Here is a 21,171-nt window from a genome sequence, read left to right on the forward strand (position 1 = left end):
GGCTGGCCGGCCCGTGCTCAGTGTAACAGCCACATCTCCTCCTGCTCACAAATTGGCGAACTTCGTGTGTGTTTTTTTCTCCCCTTCTCTTTCTTGAATCCCATACCCCACATCTTCCCCCCTTCCTGCATCTCGTCATGGTGGCTTTTTCTGATCATGGCCGGCCTTCTACTCCTTGAGCTATGCCTTCACCCAGCTGCTTGGCTGGGTGATTGAAGATAGTGGTGTGTGTGTGCATGTGTGTGTATATGTGTGTGCATGTGCGTGCATGCATGTGTGTGTATGCTGGGACTTGAACTCAGGACTGGGTGCTGTGTGTGTGTATATGTGTGTGCATGTGTGTGCGTGCATGTGTATGTACACTGGTATTTGGGACTTGAACTCAGGACTGGGTGCTGTGTGTGTGTGTACATGTGTTTGGATGCTGGTATTTGGGACTTGAACTCAGGACCTGGGTGCTACCCCTTAGCTTTCTTGCTCAAGGCCAGCACTTCTTGAAGGAGGAGTCTTAAGAACTTTCCTTCCTGGTCTGGTTTCAAACCACCATCTTCTGACCTGGTCACCAGTGGCACTCACCTATAATCCTAGATACTCAGGAAGGAGGCTAGAGATCTGAGAATTTCCATTCAAAACCAGCCAGGGCAGACAAATCTGTGAGTAAGTCTCTCTCCAGTTAACCAGCAAAAAGCCAGCTAGAGATGTGGCCCAAGTTACTAGAGCTCCAGCTATAAGTGAAATTGGGTGGGGGAGGTTCTGAGTACAAGACCCATGTAGGTGAACACAAACAACAGGATAAGCAGAAAAGAGAACAGCCATCCAACCACGGTTCTCCCATCCGGCCTTCTGAGTAGCCACGGCTGCCCACAGCGCCGGCCGCCAACCACAGGTCCGAGGACCTGCCGTGGGCTGCCAGAGCTCACGGCGGTTACCTCTTCCGTCAGCCTGACCCCTTACCGTCAGGCAGTTCTTCTGCACAAGCCAAGGTCCGCCTGTCTAGTGAGCCCCGTTGAGCAGCCTGCCAGCCAGGTCCTGGCCTCTGAGGTCCATGGAAACAAATCCCCACCGTCCCGAACTGGGTGTGGCCCTAATCTAATGAGGGATCCCTTCAACCTGTTAAAAATAAAGAAAGAAATGAAGCTGGCCAGAAGCGGTAGGAGCTCACGCCTGTCATCCTAGCTACTCAGGAGGCTGAGATCTGAGGACATGGTTTGAAGCCAGCCTGGCCAGGAAAGTCTGTGAGACTTTTTTTTATCTCCACTAAACTACCAAACACTTTACCCCCAAAAGCCAGAAGTGGTGAACTATTGGTAGAGCACTATCACTATCTTTGAGCCAAAGAAGCTGAGGGACAGAGCCCAAGCCCTGAGTTCAAGCCCCAGGACTGGCACTAAGTAGATACATAAATCACAGTGTTAGAACTTGTGTCGGGATAAATGTACAGCGCAGTGAACGCACTGTGTGCACCACTCAGCTGCCGTCCACCCAGACTGCCACCTCTGCCCCAAAGCCCAGAGCTGGGCCACACCAGCGGCTCCTCCTGCGCCCCTCCAGCTGCGAGCATGACCACAGCCTGCCCCTCGGGTCAGGGTGAACCTGCTGGTGCGTGACATCCTACATGCACGGTCACACCTGGCCACGCACGGTCACGCACGGTCACACCTCCGAGTTTAGGTTTGAGCCACACTTAGAAATAGAATATTCAGCTTCTTTTGTATGTGTGTGTGCTTTCGGGTACCTGTGGTAGCTGCAATCTGAAAATCACGCGTCATTTTTTCTTGGTCCTGGGGCTTGAACTCAGGGCCTAGGCACTGTCCCTCGGCTTTTTCTCTCAAGGGGAGCGCTGTACCACTTTGAGCCACAGTGCTGCTTCTGGTTTTCTGGTGGTTCATTGGAGATAAGAATTTGACAGACTTTCCTGCCCAGGCTGGCTTTGAACTGTGATCCTCAGATCTCGGCCTCCTGAGGAGCTGGGGTGACAGCGGGGAGCCACTGGCGCCCGGCCCTCCTGCCCTCGCGGATGGGAGCCTTGAACCCACGCCGTGTGTGCGGCCCACCTGGGAGTCCTCCCCCAGCCTCACTTTGCACCTGGTTTTGTCTGATGCCCGCCGCGGTGCTGGTGCTGGCAGTGCTTTCTGTGCTTTAGCATGGGGCCTCCTCTTCTTACTTGCGTTTTCCCTCAAGGCTGGCATTCTGCCACTTGAGCCACTTGAACCCATTCTGGCTATTAGCTGGTTAATTGGATTTTCATGCCCCAGCGGGCTCCAAACTGCGATCCTCAGATCTCAGCCTCCTCAATGCCAGTACTGTCCAGCAACGGTGGAAATTCACCTCACGCTCCCCGCCACTCCCCGACCACACACACAGCCGGGCAGAGAACCTCAGTGTCTGTCTCACGCTCCTCCCTACGGGGTCCAGCAGGGGGTTTTCCCTGGAGTCGTCTCTTTTCTTGGGTTGGACGGGGTCGTGCTGTGCCGCCGTCGGCCTGCTCTCTCCCTGCTGCTGTGCTGCCCCGCGTGTGTCCTTCCACTGGAGTTTCACATCCACCGGGCTTCTCCCGGGAGGGGCCGGTGCTCACAGAGCTGACCGCCGCTCCTGCAGCGCGAATCAACTTTAAATCACCTCACTGTGCTACTCAAAAGGTCTCCTGGGCGGTTGAGAGAGGAGGACCCCTGTGGGGAGGGAGAGGGGGCTGTCTTCCAAAGACCAGCAGACATCCTCCTATCTGTACTTTGCGTCTAGTTCAATCTGGAACGTTTAACTCCATAAGAAGCCGCGTTCCTGCCAGAGAACCTGCTGTGGAGTGGAAGCAAGATAAAATAGCTTTCCCCAGAAAACCCTGGCTGGCCGCAAGGGTGGCGGTGGGGACTTGGCTTCACCTGGAGATGCCGCCTGGGCCACTGCTCGCAGAGAGGATGCTGCTGCAGCCTAGCCTGGCTCCCCCCCCCCCTGCCTGTACCACCCCCCTCCACCGGCCCTGACTGGGGTCCTTGCCAAATACACGTGCGACTTGGGTGTTTCATTTCATGGAGACCTGTGACAGGTCATGGTGCTCTTCCAGTCCATTTGATCAGCTACGTGATCTTTTCCTGTGAGAATTTATTTGAAGTCCAGAATTCTTGTTGTCCTGGGGTTTGAACTCAGAACTAAGGCACTGTCCTTCAGCGATGTCATTCAAGGCTGAGCAGTCTCGTACATGAACACTGGTGCTCAGCTCTAGAATTCTTAGAGAATAGGAATAGACTTAAACACCATGCAGTTGGTAGGATTCTCATACTTCTTACAGCTTTGGATATCTACGGGCGAGTCTGGAAATGCATACCCTAGGATTTTGAGACATACTATTTTATATCCTTTTTTTTTGTTGGTCAGTCATGGGGCTTTAACTCAGAGCCTGGGCGCTGTCCTTGAGCACTTTTTTGCTCAAGGCTAGTGCTCTACCACTTTGAGCCAAAATGCCACTTCTGGTATTGTGGTAATTAATTATAGATTAAGAGTCACAGACTTTCCTGTCTGGGCTAGCTTCAAACCATGATGCTTAGATCTCAGCCTCTTGACTAGCTAGGATTACAGGCGTGAGCCACCAGTGCCCAGCTATGTCCATTTTTATTACCTAGAACACTCTACCTAGTTTGTTTTCTCTGCTCTGTTATTCAAATTGATTAATATTTGATCTTGTAATAGTAATGAAGATATGCTAAAGATTTGGGTCAAAAGCCATTTGCCATTAGTTATTGGAACCAATTTTTGAGGAAATAACAGATGTTTAAGCTATTTTAGTCATTTCATCAAGAGGAGGGAATTTTTTTAAGTCTTTATGTATTTCCCATTTGGCTCTTATGAGGGAAAAATAGAAAACTGTGTTTATTTTAAGTACAGGCTAGTAGACCCCTGACACCTTGTCTGTTTTCAGTTTGTGCTCACTGATTTGGTGTTGGAGTGAAAAGGGAGTTCTGGGCTATTACTCCTGGCATTCACGTGAGCCTAAGAGCCATTCCAAGGCCCAGAAGGAGCCTAGGTCTGCCCAAGATGGCTGGGAGAAAGGAGGGATTGTCTGTGTATTACTTGCCGTTTCTGGTTTACACTTCTAGATCTCCTCTCGTGATGCTCGGGTAAGACAAGGAAAGCAGTAGGGTTTAGCATGCCTGGGTATCATTCTGCCATTTGGATGTGGAGTGAAAAAGATGAGCATTTCTTTTAACTTCTTCCAGTTGTACCTGTTTTTATAATGCCCACTCTATATACTAGTCTTAACGGCTGTGTGTGTATCAGTACTGGTGCTTAAACTCCGGGCCTGGGCTGTCCCCTGTCTTTTTTCACTCCAGGCTGATTGCTCTGCCACTTGAGCCACACTTCTGCTTCTGGCTTTGTGCTGGTTAATTGGAGATAAGAATCTCACAGAATTTCCTGCCCGGTCTGGCTTTGAACCTTGATCCTCAGATCTCGGCCTCCTGAGTAGCTAGGAGTATAGTCTTGAGCCACCAGTGCCTTATAATATAATAGCTCTTCAAAGTTAAATAGCAGTTTGATTCATTGGGGGGAAAGTACTGGGTTTCAGTGAGGAGATAGGAATGTAGGAATAGGATAGGTTTGCTTGTATTTCAGGGGGAAGAGAACAGTAGTTTGAATAACATGAGACACCTGGCCAGCCTGGGCATCAGAGACTGTGTCTCCAGGGCGCCTGCATCCCCTTTCCAACTGTTTCCTTCCCTCAGTACGTGATGTCCATCTCGGAGCCACCTGAGGCTGGGCGGGGTGAAGGGAGCCCGGTTACTAACCTGGCTTGTTGTTCCGATGTACCCTCTTTCTTTTTCCTTGATTTCTTAAAAATACTTAGTGAACTCTTTCGGATGCGCTTAGGTTTCATGGCAGAATTGAGCAGAATAGAACTGCCATGTGCCTCTCTCTTCCCAGCGGCTGGCGCAGTCCATTGGTCAGAACCTGGGCGAGGCTGGGAAACGACCTCCCAGCTGGGCTGCTCTGCCTCCACTTACCCTGGGTGGTCACCGATCAGGCAGGGAAACTGGGGTAGGAGGCTGAGTGTGCCTCGCACCTCTCCTCTTACAGCTTTTTTTTCTGTCACAAAACCATTTGGTATTTAACATTTTTTCTTAGTTATGCAAAAAGCAAGTATGAATTATAAGCCTTAAACTGATCTGTTTTAAGAGCTGATCTGTTTTAAAAGCTGTTGTTTGTTAGTATTGAGATAAACTATGTATGGTATGCGCTTATTCGGAATTATTAAGGGCTTTCTCTTAAGCACTGAAAAATCATTGTATATTATACTAAGAAATCATACAGCTGTACAAAACATTCAGAAGCAGGTATTTTATGTTAATTGGGAAGCAGCCTGTTTTATCATGGGATTTGAGAGAATGCTTTATTTATGGAGAAGGTCATGCAGCTTTTAAATCTTTTAATTTGTGGCAGTTCTGCTGCTTAAATTCAGGGCTTCCTGGCTTACAAGGCAGGTGCTCTACTGCTTGAGTCATGCCTCTTGCCCAGTTTTTTGCCAGCCCTGGGATTGAACTCAGGGCTTAGGCACTGTCTCTGAGCTCTTTTGTGCTCAAGGCTGATATGCTACCAGTTGAGCAACAGTACCACTTCTGGCTTTTTCTAAGTAGTTTATTGGAGGTAAGAGTTTAATGGGCTTTCCTGTCTGGGATGGCTTTGAACCATGATCCTCGGAGCTCAGCCTCCCGAGTAGTTAGGATTATAGGCATGAGCCACTGGTTCCTGGCTCCAATTTTTAAGTCTTATTTTTTTTAAAGTTAAACAGCCAAGTGCCAGTGCCTCAGACCTGTCATCCTAGATACTCAGGAGGCTGAGATCTGAGAATCAGTTTAAAGCCAGCCTGAGCAGAAAGTCCCAAGACTCATTTCCAGTCAGCAACCAAAACCCCAGAGCAGAGCTGTGTCTCAAGTGGTGCATAGCAAGAAAAGCTCAGGGACAGCATTCAGACCCTGAGTTCAAGCCCCAGCTCTGGCACCAAAACAAAACGTTAGTCCAGTAGTACTAGTAGTACTAGTAGTTAGGCCAGGGTACTTTTGCCACCCTGTCCTTTGTCTTTAGAGAAGGGCCAGCGTGGTGGCTGATCCCCTCACAATGAATGCGGTTTCTCTCCTCTCTCCCCAAGTGCCTACTCCTTCCACGTCACCGCGGACGGCCAGATGCAGCCTGTCCCCTTCCCCCCCGACGCCCTCATCGGACCCGGAATCCCACGGCACGCCCGGCAGATCAACACGCTCAACCACGGGGAGGTGGTGTGCGCCGTGACCATCAGTAACCCCACGAGGCACGTGTACACGGGCGGCAAGGGCTGCGTCAAGGTCTGGGACATCAGCCACCCTGGCAACAAGAGCCCCGTGTCCCAGCTGGACTGTCTGGTGAGCGAGCGCGAACCGGGGCAGGAGACCCCGCGAGGAAATGGCCGTCCAGGCCTGGGTTGTGTTCTCATTAGGAGGAAATGGAGGCCCTTCCTGTTTCCTGTGTTAACTGCTCAGCGCCCTCCACCTGCCCAAACCCTCTCTCCTCTAAGTAGGCCTCATTTGTTGTCATGGCCAGTGGTTAGATTCCCAGGGCTGAAGGATTTCCCCCATTGTAGTACAGTGGTTTGTAATGATCTTACTATGTAGACGTACACTATGGAAGGGTTCTCCTGGGGCATGAAGAGTAGTGCGGCCAGGCTGGTCTCCGATCCTACGATCCATTCCGTGCTTCATTTCCCTACAACCTTCAGGTGATAGTGAACTGAATACACTGGGTGCAGGGTCTGTGATAGACAGGGAGGCCATCGGGATTCACTGCCACGGCCTAACGGGGGAGGATCACACTGCAGGCACGCTGCGATCACTGCGGGCACACTGCAGTCACACTGCGGACACACTGCGATCACACTGCGGGTATACTGCGATCACACTGCCGGCACACTGCGATCACACTGATCACACTGCGGGAACACACTGCAGACACACTGCAATCACACTGTAGACACTGATCACACTGCAGGCACGCTGCAATCACACTACGGGCACACTGCGGTTACTCTGATCACACTGTGATCACACTGCAGTCACACTGCGGACACACTGCAGTCACACTGTGGGCACACTGTGGGCACACTGCGGGCACACTGTGATCACACTGTGAACACACTGCGATCACACTATGGGCACACTGCGGTCACTGCGGGCACACTGCGGTTACTCTGATCACACTGTGATCGCACTGTGAACACACTACGATCACACTACCGGCACACTGCGGTTACTCTGATCACACTGTGAGCACACTGTGATCACACTGTGAACACACTACAATCACACTACAGGCACACTGCGGTCACTGCGGGCACACTGCGGTTACTCTGATCACACTGATCACACTGTGGGCACACTGTCGGCACACTGTGATCACACTGCGGGCACACTGTGGTCACTCTGATCACACTGTGATCACACTGTGGGCACACTGCGGGCACACTGTGATCACACTGCGGGCACACTGCGGTTACTCTGATCACACTGTGAGCACACTGTGATCACACTGTGAACACACTACAATCACACTACAGGCACACTGCGGTCACTGCGGGCACACTGCGGTTACTCTGATCACACTGCGGGCACACTGTGATCTGTAGCAGAGCTGTGGAATAGAACATGGGTGTGCTCCCACGGCCTTGAAGTTGACTTCAGGGTTTCCACCAGCGCTTCAAGTCAGAGTCTGTCTGGAAGGATAAAAGGAGTTCAAAGGCAAGCTGGGCCACGAGGGCCTCATGCTCATATTTCTAACCACTGAGATCTGAGGATAATGGTTCAAAGCCAGCCTGGGCAGGAAAAGCTGTGAGACTGGTGACTCTAATTCGTCTTTAATTAGCCACTCAGAAGGTGGAAGTAGACCTCTGGTTCTAGTAGCGCACCAGCCACGCACGACAAAGCTAAGGACAATGCTTGGAGCCGAGTTCCAGCCCCAGGGACAGTTTCTCTAAGAGCTGCATTGCTGGCCTTTTGAGACTCAGAGAAAGTTTTTAGGGCAGTGACTGGTGTTCTGTTGGGCTTTTAGTACTGTGACCTCTGATGCTGTCACTCACCTGAGCCACACCTCTAGCTCCAGCCCAGCTTTTTGCAGGGTGTTTTAGAGATGGAGTCTCAAAGACTCTGCCGGCCGGATTCAAACCACGATTCTCCAGATTTCAGCCTCTGACTGTTGTCATTTAGTCAGACAGCTTAAAGTTGCCTGTGGTGATAAACACTTCCAGGACCACCACTTGGGTGGCTGAGGATTGCCAGTTAAAATCTAGGCGGGGCAACACAGTGAGACCCTGCCTCAAAATGGAAAACGAAAAACGAATAAACGACGTTTTACGATAGCTTAATATTCTGCAGTAGCAGGCGCTGCGGGCTTCCGTGTGCCCCGGCCTTTGAGAGACGGGCGCTGCTGAAGCAATCCCGTCTTTGGATTTGCGTTGGGAGGTCACGGGAGGCCACCCTGCCCCTTTCCTCACAGGTGGCGACATTGATGGCAGGCACTTTCTTTTACCTGGTATTTGGTGTTTGAGAAGACTTAGGACACAGCTGTCCTCTTTTGAAAGCAACACCACTAACTGATTAGATAAGAATCTTCCTGACTAATGAACACCTAGGCATTTGGTGTTAAGAACAATGGAAACTAGAAGGTCAAGGGGGAGAGGGAGTGAGCGGGGCGAGGGAAGGTGGGCAGTCCCAGCCGTAATCTTCAGTGTGCTTGTGTGAAAATAGAGAGCCAGATAGCTTGAGGGGAGGGGGGGGGAGATGAAAGAAAGGGTTGACATTGCTCAAGATGCATTGTTTCTGTAAACCCATAGGTTAGATGGAAACCCATTTGAACAAGCACTTAAAGACAATAAACAGCTGTAAAATAACAAGAATAATGAAAACTAAAACGTATTCAGGGGGTCTGCAGCTTCCAAATTGTGAATAATGGAGAATGCAGAGGTTTGTGGTTAGAAAATATATCCCTGCATTTCTTACACCGACGCCTCTTCTCTAGATGCCAGGAAACCAGCTTCCCACTTTGTGAACAGTCCCGCAACTGTGTTTCATTCACCTCCATGTTGCTGTTGTCCATGCTAGGCCTCGGCTGGCGTGCTGTCCCTTAGCCTCTTCTGTCCGAGGCTGGCGCTCCACCTGCTTGAGCCATACCTCCACTTCCAGCTTTTTTATTTGTTGTGGTTAATTGAAGATAAGACTCACTGATTTCCCTCCCTGGGCTGGCTTTGAACTTTGGTCCTAGATCTCAGCCCCGTGGGTAGCGAGGATTACAGGTGTGGGTCTTCATTCCCTCAGGAGGACACAGTTGCACCTGGACTCTGATAGTTCCTACCCTGTCCGTGAAACACCTCTCCCGAGTTAAAACCCAAGCCTCAGTCAGAGGCCCGCCCCGCTTACTGCTCGGTGATGCATTATAGCAACCGAATTCTGTTTATTTCACAGAACAGGGATAACTATATCCGGTCCTGTAAGTTGCTCCCGGACGGCTGCACGCTCATTGTGGGCGGGGAAGCCAGCACCCTGTCCATCTGGGACTTGGCGGCTCCAACCCCACGCATCAAGGCGGAGCTGACGTCTTCAGCCCCCGCCTGCTACGCCCTGGCCATCAGCCCCGACTCCAAGGTCTGCTTCTCCTGCTGCAGCGACGGCAACATCGCCGTGTGGGACCTGCACAACCAGACGCTGGTGAGGTGAGTCCAGGTGGCTTCTGGGGAGGGTCCCTCCTTCAGGGGTGGCCCTAAGAGGCCTGTCGCACACACGCGCGCGCGCACACACACACACACACACTTCTGCTGGGTGCCCTGGGACACATGGCTTCAGGAGCCTATTGTTTGCCGGGCGTGAGGCGTAGGCCTTGGAAGTTGTGGGCAAAGACCAAAGCCACAGCAGCTCCGCGGCCCGCAGGCCCCAGCGTCCCTGAGACTGGCCTACGCAGAGGGGCTGTGAGGGCTGAGGGCTGCGGAGGGCGCGGGAGTGTGGCGGAGAGCAGGGCTTTGGCTGGATCCTTGTTTGTGGAAACCAAAGCCAGCAGATACACTATAACAGAAAACCAACGAAGGATTTTAGAAGAGGAGATTCCGTGAAGGGGACACAAAGCGTTTTAAGGCACGGCGGTTTGTCCGTGGCCAGCCAGGACAGCCAGGACGCGTGCCCAGGAGAGGCCCTGCTGACCCCTGAACGAGCCCGAGCCCTAGCGGCCAGAGGCTATGGGGAGAGACAGCAGAGGAGTTCCAGGAGTCTTGCCAGCAGTGCACCAATCCAAGGGAGAACTTGCCTGTGTTTGGCTCTTTTCCCTTTGCTTAGAGACCGTCGTTGGAGATGTACAGGTAGAAGCCCACGGCTTATTGGGCAGGTGCAGCCAGTGTTTTCAAGCTGGTGTGCTTGTGGAGAGACCGCCTCGCTCATGCTCTCCAGACCTCCTTGTAGAAATCCCCTCAGGTCATGCAGCTGGGTTTGTGTCTGTGTGTGGGGTGGCACCTCTGATGGAGGCGGTGTGAGCAGAGTGGACCCGCACACCCATACCGCTCTCCAGTCGTGGGCCTGAACTCTGGGCCTGGCCGCTGTCCCTCAGCTCTTCAGCTCAAGGCCAGCGCTCTACCACGTGAGCCACACTGCTCCTCCGGAGTTCGGGTGGTTAGTGAGAGTTGCACAGATTCTCCTGCCCGGGCTGGCTTGGAGTCCTGATGTTCGCGCCTCAGCCTCCTGAAGGGCAAGGGCCACGGCCGGAGCCACATGACGGGAAGTCTCAGCACGCACAGGGCTGAGCTGGGGGGAGGGTCACAGGGTCCTGGAGGCGTTGGAAGGGGCAGCAGGCAGAGGGGGTGCGGGTGATGGCAGGAAAGTCTGTCCAGGCCAGACTGGTGGCGACAGAGCCAGGGGGAGGCCGGGACGGGGCCTGGCGCACAGGAAGTTGTTCTGTTTTCAAGGGGCTTTACCTGTGGCTCCGAGGAGGGCCGCTGACCAATGTGAAGCCGCTTCTGTGGGGTGATGCGGCGGACGCCTCCCTCTCGCCTGCGCGTCCCAAGTGGCTCCTCGCTGAGACCCACTGACGTCTCCCCGCACTGCCCCCGGCCCCCACGGCACCCACGGCACCGACCGCGGGTGCTTGGGGAGCGCCACTGCCCTCCTGGGGGTCGGTCCAGGGCTCAGGCTCAGCTGTGGCCTTGGTCCCTGCCAGCAGCTCTGAGGTCAGGGTACTGCCGTGACCTTGGCCTCTGGGGGCCCATTTCCCAGTGCTGGGATCTTTCTTACTCAGAAACGGGTGAGCTCACGCTGGGTGGGCATGGGTGGCTTCACCCTGTGACTCCCTTCTGGAACGAGAATGCTTCTGTCCCTCATCCCTGCAGTGTGTCCTTCTGGCTGAACAGACCTTTATCTTTCCCTTAAAGAATATACTGGAGGTTTTATGAGGTTTTTGTCACTTTGGGGCTTGAACTCGGGCCTGGGCACTACCTCTGAGTTATTTTGCTCAAGGCAGTGCTCTACCACTTTGAGCCAAAGCTCCACTTTCCGTTTTCTGGTGGTTATCTAAGAGTCTCGTGGACTTTTCTCCTTGAGCTGGCTTTGACCACGATCCTCAGGTCTCAACCTCCTGAGTACTAGGATTACAGGGGTGAGCCACATGCACCCAGCCATTGTTTTTTTTTTTAATGTTGTTGTTGCTTTTAACTCTTTTAAACATTTTCCAGACCTGGCAGGAGATGGATACATTTATCAAGCAGTTATAGTACCATATTTGACTTCTGGCTAGTGACTTCCAATGGGATTTTTTTTTTTAGCCTTTGGATGACAAAAAGAAAAGAAAAGAAAGACACGGAGTCTGCAGGTGTGGCTTCCTGTCCGCTGTGGGGAAGGTTAGCTTGATCTGTAACGTCAGCACGCTGAGGAGATAGCACGCCGCGAGTCCAAAGCACACAACACAACAGTATTTACCTTGAGCTCTGGCAGGAAATCATTATTCAATCTGGTTTGTTTTATCAGGCAATTTCAGGGCCACACAGATGGCGCCAGCTGCATTGACATTTCCAACGATGGCACCAAGCTCTGGACGGGGGGTTTGGACAACACGGTCCGGTCCTGGGACCTGCGCGAGGGTCGGCAGCTGCAGCAGCACGACTTCACCTCCCAGGTGACTGCCTGCTCCCACCCGTCCTGGAGCCCGCATGGGGGTCTGCGTGTGCGTGTGCATGTGCGCGTACACATGCGTGCACCATCCTTCCCAGCCCAGCCTTGTGCTGTGTGGACAGACGTGACAGGATTCAGTTTGAGATAATTTAAACATACACACACACACACACACACTCCATATTCCCCACTCCCCCAAAACTTTTCAAGTAGTTTCTGAAACCATTTAGGCTAAGGTACCTTGGAATTCATTTAGTGAAAAACAGACAAATTTTTCTTCAGTTTTTCTTTAGTCTATTGTACCAGTTCTGATATGGAGTCAGAAATGATCATTTGATTCCTGTTTAAATGGAGCTGGAAGGATGTGCCAGGTAGAGAAAAATCACCACAACTCTAGAACTCATTTCCTCTGCCTCACAGAGCTTTAAAAAATCCATCTGTATCTCAGTGGGTGCCCATTTTATTACCCGTCTCTTAAAAAATGGACTCATGGCTAACTAGATCTACAGAGGTTTGAAATAATCCAAACTTGTGGAGTGTGAAGGTTGGATGTCCTATGTCTGGATCAGGACTTGTGGAGTGTGAAGACTTGGATGTTGTATGATCGGATCAGGACTTGTGGAGTGTGAAGTGCTGGATGTCCTATGTCTGGATCAGGACTTGTGGAGTGTGAAGACTTGGATGTCCTGTGTCTGGATCAGGACTTGTGGAGTGTGAAGTGCTGGATGTCCTATGTCTGGATTAGGACTTGTGGAGTGTGAAGGTTGGATGTCCTGTGTCTGGATCAGGACTTGTGGAGTGTGAAGTGTTGGATGTCCTGTGTCTGGATCAGGACTTGTGGAGTGTGAAGTGCTGGATGTCCTGTGTCTTGATCAGGACTTGTGGAGTGTGAAGTGTTGGATGTCCTGTGTCTGGATCAGGACTTGTGGAGTGTGAAGACTTGGATGTTGTATGATCGGATGAGGACTTGTGGAGTGTGAAGTGTTGGATGTCCTGTGTCTTGATCAGGACTTGTGGAGTGTGAAGTGTTGGATGTCCTGTGTCTTGATCAGGACTTGTGGAGTGTGAAGTGCTGGATGTCCTGTGTGTTGATCAGGACTTGTGGAGTGTGAAGGTTGGATGTCCTGTGTCTGGATTAGGACTTGTGGAGTATGAAGTGTTGGATGTCCTGTGTCTGGACCAATACTTGTTTGGGGAATGGCAATACTTTTTTAAATATGTCAGGTCAAAAATAGGACACAGACAAAACAAATTACTGGCTAATAAGTTCTATGTCCCCAGTGTTATTCATAGTCTTTCTTGTTCTGCCCTTTCCTAATATGTAGGATATTAGTTTTGATCCTCTCCTTAAAAAAAAAAACAACCACAGCAAAAAAACAAAACACCAAAAAACCAAAAAAGAATGGAAGCTGTCTTGTTTGTATTTTGCTTTGCTCACCAGCACCAGGGCTCAGGCTCAGCTTTTCTTGCTCATGGCTGGTACTCTGACTCCTAAGCCACATCTGTGGTCTAGCCTTTTGCTAATTGGAGAGATAAAGTCTCTGGCTAGCTTTAAGACACAATCCTACAGGTCTCAGCCTTTTGAGAAACTGGTGTTGGCCACCAGCGCCCGGCTTGGAACGGAAGCTCTCAAGTCTCTAGGGATGCAGAAGACATGGCTGTCGTTCAGTGCTAGTGGTTACTGTCCTGCCGCTGCATTATCGTCCCACAGGGAGGCAGGCACTGGGGATTGAACAGGGCCTCTTTCTTGCTGAGCAAGCGCTCCGCCCCTTGAGCCGTGTCCCCGGTTGCTCATTGCAGTGCTGTCTTCAAGCGAGGGCCTCACTTCCTGTCCAGGTCAGCCGAGGCGGTGGTGCTGGCGTGACGGGCCTGTGCCACCGCACCCGGCCGCTGTGCTGCCCCACGGCTGAGGACGCCGGGTATGCACCACACACCTATCCATCTGTTAAGGTGGCGTCACGCTGGCCGGATGCCTGGGCTGGCCTTGAACCCCGAGCCCTGGACCTCTGCCTAAGATGACAGACGTGAGCCATGGCACCCAGCAGTGTAGTTGTTGCTTTCATTTCCATTATCTCTACCCAGAAACCAAGTCACTTTAAAGTAAGTCCTAGATACGATGCCATTTCATCTACCAGTGTTTCAGATAAGCTCTCCTTTGAAACACAGGAGCACGCATCTTTTGCTTTTACTTCCTTTTTTGTTTTGTTCTGTTTTGCTTGCCCTTGGGTTTGACGTGGAGCCTCCCCTGCCGGCCGGCCCTCTGCCGCTCCAGCCACCCTCCAGCCAGCGTTTTGCTGGTTATTTTTGGAAATGGAGTCCCTCGGGTCTCAGTCTCTGCGTAGCTGGGATGACAGGCGTCAGCCTCTTGCCCGGCCGGCAGATATCCGTATCCTTCAGAGCACTGCCTTCACCCGGCCGCATCCACAGGGTGTTTTTCTCTTTCACTCGTGCCTCCTCTGTTTGGACTCTTGGTCTGGACCAGACGATTGCTGCCCCTCCTCTTTGTCATCTGCCTACCCCCAGCTTCTTCTTGCCCTTTGGTCCCTAATTCCTTGAGCAAAATACTGAGTGTTGGGGTTCTGTTTCTTACAGATCTTCTCTCTGGGGTACTGCCCAACCGGAGAGTGGCTGGCCGTGGGCATGGAGAGCAGCAACGTGGAGGTTCTGCATGTGAATAAACCGGACAAGTACCAGCTGCATCTCCACGAGAGCTGTGTGCTCTCCCTGAAATTTGCTTATTGTGGTGAGTTCAACCGAAGGGAGACGGAGGCCTGGTGGGAAATACTTCTGACACAAAATATGGTTAGAGATCCTATCTGGGGGATGTTCCCTGAGCAGCTGCCTGCCACGTTTCTCTTGTTTTAGCACGTCCCCCAGAGCCCTTTAGTAAAGCCTGATTCAGTCTGCTTTGCTAATTTGAGAAAAGCCAGCAGGCGATGACGCTGCCTGACACGAGGTTTGGACACACACGTTTGTTTGTGGGGTGTGAGGCCGTGGCCCCACCCTGAAGAGGGGTGGTGGGCGTTTTCAGAAGACAGGGCAGACAGGAGGGAGCGGTAATGGGTTCGATGCGGAGATACGCACAGACTCGCTCCCGTCGCAGGCGGCCAGGAGAGCTGCGCAGGCAGACGCGTCCGTGTGTGTGTGTGTGTGTGCGCGCGCGTGTGTGTGTGTGTGTGTGTATGCACGCGCGCGCTGTAGGCGGCTTACATTTGTTCCCTGGGTGTGTGAGTAGGTGGCTGGAAGGGCAGCGCACACTCGCAGAGCACATGCTCCGTGCCATCAGACACAAGTGGCATTTTATAGAAGTTCAAACCTTAATGCTCTCTAAGCTAATCTTCTTAGGAGGAGACTAGCGGTGGTGGAGCAATTTAATTGATTAGGTCTTGGAGGCCCCAGTGTGTTAAGAAATGCTGTTTTAAGGCAAGGATCCCGTGACTCATGAGGCTCATACCTCTTTGATTATATCTGGGATCACCTAGAGGATTCTAGATTTAAAATCTTGGCTCAGGTCATCAATCAGCTCTTTGGGTATGGTAGTTCATGCAGTAAAAACATTTGTGTATGGCTGGGTATCTGGCTCAAAACTGTATTCCCAGCTACTCAAGAGACTGAAGTTAGGGTTCAAATCCAGCCTGGGCAGGAAAGTCAGTTACTAAGACTCTCATCTCCAATTAACCACTAAAAATCAGAAGTGTCAAGGAATAGAGTGTTAGCCTTGAGCAATAATTCTTAGGAACAGAACCCAGGCCTTGAATTCAGGCCCAGGCCCAGCATACACACACACACACACACACACACACACACACACACACAAGCAAAAACATGCTATATTTGAAGTTGAGCACTGGTGACTTGTACCTCCCATCCTACATACTCAGGAAGCTAGGATTTGAGAACTGTGGTTCAAAGCCAGCCTAGGAAGAAGAGTTTTAATCTCTAGTTAACCACTACCAAAAGGAGAAGTAGAGGTGTGGCTCAAGTGGTGAAAAAGCCAAGTGAGAGCATGAGGCTGTGAGTTCAAGCCCCGGTACTGGCATTCTCCGCTGAGCGCCAGTGGCTCACACCTGTCATCCTAGCTACTCGAGAGGCTGAGAGCTGAGGATTGTGGTTTCGAAGCCAGCCTGGGCAGGAGAGTTCATGAGAATCTATCGCCAATTAACCACCAGAAAGCCAAAAGTGGAACGTTAGCTCAAAGTGGTAGAGCGCCAGCCTTGACCAAAAAGCTCTGCTACGGCCCCCAGGCCCTGAGTTCAAGCGCATGACCAGGCACACACCCAGAAGCAGAGGCATACTCAGAGAGCTGCGTTTGTGAGTGCACAGCAGGCAGTCCCCTTGGTAACACGCCCCTCCGTGGTTCATTGCAGGGAAGTGGTTTGTGAGCACTGGAAAAGACAACCTTCTCAACGCGTGGCGGACCCCCTACGGGGCCAGCATCTTCCAGGTGGGTAAGCGCCGGGGATGGCCGGGAAGCCCCTTGCAGAGCTGCCCCAGACCCCTGAGCACCCCTGTTGCACGTGAAACACGAGTCCGCGGGTTTCTCTTCCAGTCCAAAGAGTCCTCGTCGGTGCTTAGCTGCGACATCTCTGTGGATGACAAATACATCGTCACCGGCTCCGGGGACAAGAAGGCCACCGTCTATGAGGTCATCTACTGACTACCGGTGTGATTTAACAGTTAGAGTTGAATTGGGCCAAAACGTTTGAATCTGTAGAAATAGAGGCATTGTAACTTTAAAGAAAAAGAAAAACCGAGGAAAAACAACAACAACAAAGAAAAGCCCAACAAACCTGTTTCCAAACCTTGACACAAAACGACTTGGAGCGTACAAAGAGGAGGCAGTAGTAGGTCTACCAGCAGACGCCGCCCGTCTGCCCGCCTGGACCGGTGCAGCGGAGGCCACATGGACAGAGCCCCAGGGTGGCTGCCAGCTCTGGCTGCCAGCACCGCTGCCCTCTCTCGCGGGGATCTGTCGCTCATCCTGGCCCAGTGTGAATCCACCGCCCCCCCGCCTGACGTCCTTTGTAGAGCCCTGGTGTCTCCAGTGAACTCGCTTCCTGGTTTTGCATCTTGTGAAATGTTTTTTGTTTTGTTTTGTATTTTTGTTGAAGGTTAAACATTTGTATAAATTGTAAATATATTTGGTTTATTACAGTAAAGGCTTTAGTACCAATAAGTGACTCTCCTTTTCCTCTTTTATGGTCTGTCTGTTTTGTTCGTCAACGTTCTGGGTCATGAATAGATCGTATGAGCTAAACGTGTGCTGGAGGAGGGTTATAAACGCATTCCTTACTTGGATATTTGATTGAGTCCACGAAGCACCTCTGGGTTAATAGAAGCTCAACACTGGATAAGCAGACGCATATTAATAATGATTTAATTTTGTAAGCTAAGCCTTCTTCATCAAGGCTCATTCTTTGTTAGGAGGTTCTTGTGATTCAGGGTTACAGTTAAACCTCTACCTATTCCTGGTGACTTTTGGAAGGTTGATTATGTCTTTTCCTTAGCACTGCCCTAGATTTTCAAGTCTCGCTCCTTTCTCTTCACTGCTTTGATATTTGCTTGTTTGTGTTTGCCCATCCTGGGGCTTGAACTTGGCCTGGGGCTCAAGCGCTGAAGACTAGTGTTCTACTTGAAACAGAGCTCCACTTAAGGCTTTTTGTGGTTAATTGGAGATAAGAGTCTACGGACTTGACTGCTCTGGCTGGCACCAAACTGTGATCCTCAGATCTCAGCTTCCAGAGTAGCTAAGATTACAGGCATGAGCCACCAGTGCCCAGCTTTGTGTTTTAAGAAAAGTAGGTATGCGGGCACTGGTGGCTCAGACCTGAAATCCTAGCTACTCAGAAGGCTGAGATCTGATGATCGCCATTCAAAGCCAGCCAGGAAGACAAATCTGAGACTCTTACTGCCACCGAAAAGCCCAATTTGGAAGTGAGGCTCAAGTGGTAGCATACCAGCCTTGGGCAAAAAAGCCCTGAATTGAAGCCCCAGTACCAACACACACACACACACACACAAATGTAGGCAATTTGAGTTTTGTGTTATGATTTACAATGCCCAGAAAGCTATAGAGTTCATTACCCTATAAAAGCAAGGTGAAACATTAGCCGGATTTGTCTTTATTAATACCTATTTGATCTATTAATTCACTTCCCCAGCCGGGCAGTGCTCAGCCCCTCATCTTGGTGGGGCTGTGTCCCCGCAGCTCCAGCTATTGCCAGCCAGCATTAGTCTTTGCTCTTTATCTTTGTGAGCAAGCTTTTACTAATTTGATTAGATGAAATCTGTAACCCCAGGCTTTTAATAAGTTACCGAGCGTGTTTTCTTCCTGGAAAAAAGGTTACATGACTCATTCTTTATATATCAGTTATTTATGGTTATATTTTGGGAAAGAATGGCTTACAATGTTAAGCCTGTTTTCCTAGCTGTTTTAAAAATAGTATGCACGGATCTTTTTTCTGTTCTTATGTCTTATGTTTTCTTAGGATGTAGTGAGTAGTTGGCAGTTTGTCTTAATAGTTTGTCATCAGGCCCTTCTTGTTTTTATGTGTTTAATACACATCGTTTTGTTTGCTTTTTTTTGCCAAGAAGATATTTGTTTGTGGACAGAGTGTGTTAAATATTTTTCCTTCTCATTAAGCAAATGGCAACCCCCTAATTATTAGAGCTGATTTCTCTATCATTCCCTCCCTTGTATAATGAAGTAGGTTTCTGTACTGCAGATTCTGATAGCTTATTAGTGTGGTGTTTACCTTTTCTGTTCACCTTCCCTGCTTTTCTAATATGAGGGTAAAGGTTCCGTTGCTAAGACAGAGAGTCAGCTGCACGGTGTTCTGTGTCGGCCCAGGCAGCAGTGCAGCTTTATGCTTACCTTCACTTCCACTTCCCTTCAGAGGGAACAAGGGGATTTTTTTACCCCTTAAGTCTAGCATTCGACCTCGTGAGCCACAGCTCCACTTCTGTGTTCTTGGTGGTCCATTGGAGATGGGTGTAGCGCTTCTCACCTTGATCCTCACATCTCAGATTCCCAAGTAGCTAGGATTACAGGTGTGAGCCGCCGGCGCCCCCCAGGTGTTTGTTTTTAAGCGGGTAAGTGGACTTTATTCCATCCCTTCCAGTTGCCCATTCAATGGCAGAGCTAGTCACCTGGCACAGCTGGCTGAAAGGGGGACCAGGAAATGGCCTTGCCTGGTGCAGCCAAGGCCCAGCGATGGGGAGGAACATCAAAAGGATTCTGAACTAAATAGTTCTGTTTTCTGTTGGTGGAATTTACTCCATTTCCCTTCGTGCCTAAGTGTTTTCTGGCTCCTGCATTTTTCTTACGAGGAGAGAGTAGACCTCAGCCACACACAGGTCATCTTGGAAGGAGAGACCAGTTTGGTGATGAGTCCTGTAAGAAGAGCCTAGTGCGGGGGGGTCCCCTGCTAGGAACTGGGGAGAGCCTGGGATCATGGGAAACGGTCCACACAATTGATCAGCTTCCCATTTGTAGAATAGAAAAAAATCCTTGAACCTGACTTGCAAGGTTGGGAGGAGCAGACGGATGGGTGCAGGATTGAGCACAAGGAGGACGTCGGGAGGATCTTAACCTACACTGGTGTTCGATGCCACTCCGCCTACCATCTAGGAGATTGGAGTCTGCGCTCATGGATCCAGTAAGCTGTGTGTTATCCTGCCCCTTGTCTTGATCATCGATGACAAAATAGTGTTCCATGTTCAAATCCAACTAAAACGGTGTGCACCAAGAGCCATGCTAGACAGTTCGCCTAACCGGGCTCAGGGTCATAAAGGATGTGGACCATGGTCAAATTTATGGTGTAGCTCTGTGTGCTTTCAGAATGGGCTGTGCTTTTGTTTTCTACTTCTTTCATGTAAGCATGTTACTGCGCACAATTCCTGTAGCACTTCTGTACACTATCAAATATAGATGCAGGTTTGGGTCTGTTGAGTAACAAAGTCAGGTATGTAAATACGTGTTCTTCATCTCTTTTTTTTTCTTTTTCTTTTTTATATTGTGAAAATATTGTACAGAGGGGTTATAATTATATGGGCAAGATAATGAGTACATTTCTTATCAAGCATTGTAGCCTCCTCCTTTGTTTCCCCTTCCCATTTCATCCTCCCCCCCCCCCCCCACCTAACCCTCCTCCCCCCCACCAAAGCTGTAAAGTTCGTTTTCGACATAACGACTTGTACATCTCATTGTTGCAAAGGGTCCACCTGTATCCCTGTTTAAACGATTTGTTTTTTCCCTTTCCATCCACAAATTATACCAACATCAAATACAGTGAAAGCAGGGGTTATACCATGGGGGAGGGACATACAAAGCAACAAAGAAATCATCTTATAAATGTGGTAGAAACAATCGCATGAAAGAAAAAAACATTTGAATACATATCTTAGGGTTCATTTCCCTAACATCAACTTATCTGACCCTTTCTATTTGACTCAGACATATACTAGTTATTGCAAATAAAGGAAACCATGGGGCCTATATTTCTTTGGGCCTGGCTTACTTCACTTAATATAATTTTTTCCAAGTCTTTCCATTTCCTAACAAACGGGGCGATGTCATTCTTTCTGATGGAGGCATAGAATTCCATTGTGTATATATACCACATTTTCTTGATCCACTGTTATGTTTAACCTTTTTTGATATATTTAATCTTTTTCTTTGGCCACTCTCCTTTGTGTCCTATCTTGTACATAGCTCTTGTATTGAAACTATGTTTTTTTAAAAAATCCCAGTGAGATTGGTGGAGTGTTTAAATTTTTATTAGCTAAATGTTTCTAGTATTTGCTTTGTAAGAACAAAATATTGGTATGATTAACAGTTTTTAAATTTTATTTTTTTGTGCCAGTCCAGTTTAGGAGCTGTCCCTGAGCTTTTTTTTTTTTTTTTTTGCTCAAGGCTAGTGCTTTACCACTTGAGCCACAACTCGGCTTCTGGCTCTTTATGGAACTTAATTGATAATTAAACATCTCACAGGTTTTCCAGCCCAAGTTGAGATCCTCA

General features: G+C 50.0%; 1 protein-coding gene across 1 annotated transcript in view; it reads left to right on the plus strand.

Annotated features, from left to right (window-relative positions):
* Positions 1 to 16,903, plus strand: part of Tle1 (transducin-like enhancer of split 1 (E(sp1) homolog, Drosophila)) — a 109,116-nt gene extending 92,213 nt beyond the window's left edge. The window contains exons 14-19 of the mRNA XM_013018474.1: positions 6,134 to 6,383; positions 9,471 to 9,718; positions 12,009 to 12,156; positions 14,745 to 14,895; positions 16,520 to 16,596; positions 16,702 to 16,903. Coding sequence (XP_012873928.1) covers positions 6,134 to 6,383; positions 9,471 to 9,718; positions 12,009 to 12,156; positions 14,745 to 14,895; positions 16,520 to 16,596; positions 16,702 to 16,809 — 982 coding nt within the window. The 3' untranslated portion in view covers positions 16,810 to 16,903. The remainder of the gene's footprint in view (positions 1 to 6,133; positions 6,384 to 9,470; positions 9,719 to 12,008; positions 12,157 to 14,744; positions 14,896 to 16,519; positions 16,597 to 16,701) is intronic.
* The last annotated feature ends 4,268 nt before the right edge of the window (positions 16,904 to 21,171 follow it).

Source organism: Dipodomys ordii, unplaced genomic scaffold (assembly GCF_000151885.1).
Source record: "Dipodomys ordii isolate 6190 unplaced genomic scaffold, Dord_2.0 Scaffold40, whole genome shotgun sequence".
NCBI classification, from domain to species: domain Eukaryota; kingdom Metazoa; phylum Chordata; class Mammalia; order Rodentia; family Heteromyidae; genus Dipodomys; species Dipodomys ordii.